This window comes from Perca flavescens, chromosome 2, assembly GCF_004354835.1.
Source record: "Perca flavescens isolate YP-PL-M2 chromosome 2, PFLA_1.0, whole genome shotgun sequence".
NCBI classification, from domain to species: Eukaryota; Metazoa; Chordata; class Actinopteri; order Perciformes; family Percidae; genus Perca; species Perca flavescens.
In genome coordinates this window covers 38,017,443-38,021,603 of record NC_041332.1, presented here as the reverse complement: position 1 = coordinate 38,021,603, position 4,161 = coordinate 38,017,443, and the positions used below count along the sequence as shown (strand labels likewise).

General features: G+C 46.8%; 1 protein-coding gene across 2 annotated transcripts; it reads left to right on the top strand.

Moving 5' to 3' along the window:
- Positions 1-4,161, top strand: LOC114572414 (homeobox protein HMX1). 2 transcript variants are annotated; one of them, XM_028604047.1, is made up of 2 exons: positions 1-35; positions 3,309-4,161. In XM_028604047.1, exons 1-2 carry the CDS (start codon positions 11-13, stop codon positions 3,929-3,931), a joined length of 648 nt encoding a protein of 215 aa, XP_028459848.1. In that variant the 5' UTR covers positions 1-10; the 3' UTR covers positions 3,932-4,161. The 2 variants fall into 2 exon arrangements, with proteins under 2 accessions (XP_028459848.1, XP_028459840.1); XM_028604039.1 differs by lacking the exon at positions 1-35 and adding an exon at positions 1,390-1,948.

Here is a 4,161-nt window from a genome sequence, read left to right as displayed (position 1 = left end):
GAAGAGCAACATGACCGCTGATCCTCTGTCAAAGGGTAAGTCTGGCCTCAGGGAGGGAGGGATAGATAGAGAGAGAGAAGGAGAGAGAGAGAGAGAGAGAGAGAGAGAGGCTGGAGTTAAAGGTCAGCGCCGCTGACTCCATTGAGGGAAATAAAAAGCTCAAATGTCTTGCCATTTCAGCGAAAAGGGTAAAGACGCCCGTCAGCACTCATTTAAATGTTGCAGATGATCTAATAGTGGTAAGATTACCTTAATCTGTCCGATGAGGGCTGCAGACAGTTGAAACATATAGGGCCTACCTTTTGATCAGGGAAATCTTTTGGTGCCTTAACGAAACGGGAGATTATAACTTTATTTGGATGTAGGCCTACATGGACTACTTTTTAAAAGATGTTATTTGCTGCTTTGTGGCGAATTTCCCGAGCAACTAAAGGCCTGTTGCTCGAAGTCAAATGGAAATGTCAAGTAGCCTATATAATAACTATTTAAAAAAAGAAAAGAAAAACTAGATAAGGACACCATTACAATACATTAACTTCTGCATATTGTTGCACTATTTGTTTCCGGCGTACATTATGAAAAAGCAGAACATGACGTAAAATAAATTAGACTGAAACAATCCTGCGCTGAAACATGCAGGCCATTACAACAACTCTGTTATAATTCTGCAAAGCAGGTCTAGATCTCGAGATAGAGGAGGACATGTGTAGACTTAATTAAACCACGCAGCGCTCAGCTGCAGACAAGCCGGCCTATTATTAAGGGTATTTGAGCCATTATGCAAAGTTTTGATAACCTTTGACAGCAGCCGCGTCTCCAAGACGCAGCGTATCACGTGCCATTGCCAAGCCATGCATGGCTCAATACCTAGCCTGCATGAGGTCGACCACATCATGCCACTGGGAGCCACCACTGAAATATTGTTAACGGCCTACTGTAGGTCTGTACAGTATATATACACACTGAAAATTGTTATCCAAACTTGGAGCCATTAATATTTAAAATATTAGGTAGCCTCGGTGTTTGCTGCAGTCCTATACTAGTAATGGCATAAAGGAGCAAATAGGCTATATCGGCGCACTCACGCACGCGCGCGCACACACACTCACGCACGCACAGTCTTTCCCTGCCAGTTTATAGCTAACTGTGAGCCTTCCTATCCTGTGTCAGAGTGGACGGGGGTTATTCTACCCTGGCGGATCTTTATTTTGATTTGCACTCTAATTGACCCAAATAAAGGCTGTTGTACCACGAACAGAGGTTTTCTCCTGGCTACGTACGTGGCCTCGAGGGGACGGTCCTGCACGTGAACACACAGCGGCTGACGCAGAGAGACAGTAATTCTCCTTTCCTTGGAAAACCCCATTTGCTATTGTGCTCGTCCAATCGCTGGATGCCGTCGGTTGGTTAAGCGTTTGACTTGACGTTTCACTGTAGCCTACGACTGCTGCCGTCTCCCTGTCTCCCTCTCCTCCCGCTGGCACCGAGGAGATCCCCGTCCCGTGTCTGCCATGACTCCACATCCGATCAAAGCGTAAACGCAGCGACGCTTGAAATGACTGCTTGGACTTTCGGCTGCCTTAACGCACAAGCGACACAGCATCCGCTCGGTTTTGCGTAAAAGCACTTTCAAATCGGGAAAACATGCAGAAGAAGCTGACGGACAACCAGACTCCCACTTCATCGAAAGCGTCGTCGTTTTTTATCGAGAACCTACTGGGTAAAGGGCGGAATAGGCATGAGTCGACGTCGGACAGGAGTCACGGGGAAGCTGGTGTGGAGACTGTCTCCACAGAGACCAGAGTCCTGAGCACACATCAAGCCGAGGCGAGCGCTCCAGCGCCTGATGGCTCCGGCTCCACAGCTCGGTCCCCGTCCAGGGACTCGCCGTTGCAGTGGTACCGCGGGGGGGCTGTGTTCAACTTCAAAGCTTTGGAAACACCACAGAGTGAGTAGAGAGTCGCTTTTTAGGCGTCCTGAATATAGATGATTGATTTCCCGAAAAAATGCTATGCAAAAAAAAAAAATAATAACATAACATAATACACAGACAGTAGACAGTTTGTTGCAGCCATCCCGGTTAGTGTTAGCAGGGGTGTCATATACTGGTGTACGCAGTTCAACATCATTTGTTAAATTGCTTATACTGCTACAAAAATGAACCGTGAAATGCATGGAATATGACATGCATATGACAGAGTCTTAAAGTAAAAAAAAAAAAAACAGTATACCTGCTTATTGCGCGGTCTCTGGTTCTAAGTCACATGCATACAGCTTATTTACAACCACACATCATGGCGGTTTGGTGGTGTTATTCACGTCGTATATTTGCGTAGATGTATTAAAGTGGCAGAACTATAGGGAGTTAATATAAGCCAGCTTTGAACGTCAGATGTTGCTTCTCGCTTCATTAAATAAAACCAACAATGTCAGGGCGAGTCGAGTGTGGAGTAGCCCGTGGCTCTTCTCTGCCTTCATCCAGCTAACCAAACTATTTTAAAGACTACCGTGCACTTGGTTTCTAATGCGCGTCAACATTTAGAAAATAATCACACTAAGACCGAATGTTTTAACAGGTCACATCACCATACGTGCATTCGTCCTGTACTGTGTCACTGTTGCTTGTCATCAAGAGATCCGTGTCTCGGTCTGAAGATTACGCACGTGGATTACGCACAAATGCCCAAAATAAAACCCAAAACAGACGCGCAGTAGCGCTGCACGTCAACATGACGCTTTTACGCACATTCAGTGTCATTTATGCCACTCACACACGCCCTCGCATCAAAACAAAGTGCCCTTCCGTTTGGAGTGTACAGTCAGATATTGATACTGATTTTACAATTCCACCCTTACTAATGCACACTAGTCCACACAGTATCGGAAACTTGTTGGATAGCATTATTAACTTATACACTGCTAAGATCTTGTCAGATTTTCTTCGGTATTCTTACCTATTTATTATGCTCTCATCTGTATCGCAGTCGGGCCTGACACAATGTACACACATGGATCATGTGTTATGCAATCCAATCAAAATGCCTTAGCTGCCCATGCGCACCCCCGCTTTGTGGAATTGGATGAACTGCAAAAAAACACATCGAAGTTTCCCAATACTTATTGTAAGTGAAAATGTCAGATAATGTTTGATCTCTTCCGACTTGTTTCCGTCCTTTTTGGCGGATTGTATTATTTCACCATGCTTCAACACATTGAAGTAGAGAGAATACTTGTGTTGTTTAAAGGTCAACAATGTCAGAAAGCTGGGCTGCCAAAGTCAGTCATGTTCCGGTTTGTTCTCCTCTCAGGTCCAAGAGATAATACCAGTTCAGACGACCACTGCTGCTCCATATCAACCAGTGACAGGTGCTCCCCTGCAGTGTCTGAACCCATAACGGAGGGCAGCGACGAAACCGACCGCAAAACAGGCGACAGCCATCTGACCGACGACAACGAGGACGCGCTTAACGGCTTTGACGCACGGTCGGAGCAAGACGCATCCTCGGACCCGAGCTCCACCCGGAAGAAGAAGACTCGGACCGTGTTCAGCCGCAGTCAGGTGTTTCAGCTGGAGTCCACCTTCGATGTGAAGCGGTACCTGAGCAGCTCCGAGAGAGCGGGGCTGGCGGCGTCTCTCCACCTGACAGAGACGCAGGTGAAGATCTGGTTCCAGAACCGGAGGAATAAATGGAAGAGACAGCTGGCGGCGGACCTTGAGGCTGCACATATCCCACACTCGACCCAGCGGATTGTCAGGGTCCCCATTCTGTATCACGAGGGGCCCGCACCCACTACAGCGCTGGGTTTTAACCTGAACGGACATCCACTTTCTCCACCCGTAGCGGGGTTCTCCAGCTCCATCAACTACCCTCTGTCCTCTTTTGCTCACTCCATGAGCATGTTAAGATCGCAGATGACCGGCTTGGTGTAAAGTCTGTTGTATCAAATATCAAACTGTTTATAACATGAATGCACCCTGTTCAATACTGGGTCGTGCAGTAACCCACAATGCCGCGGAAAACTGTTGACTGCATCCAAAGATAAGAGCCGCAGAGACATTAATGAAAACACGCAGTGATAAATCATCTGTATCTATTGTCTGTGCTTCTGTCACAGAATAAACAGACAAACATGGCAAGGCCGAAAGCAAGGGAGGCCGAA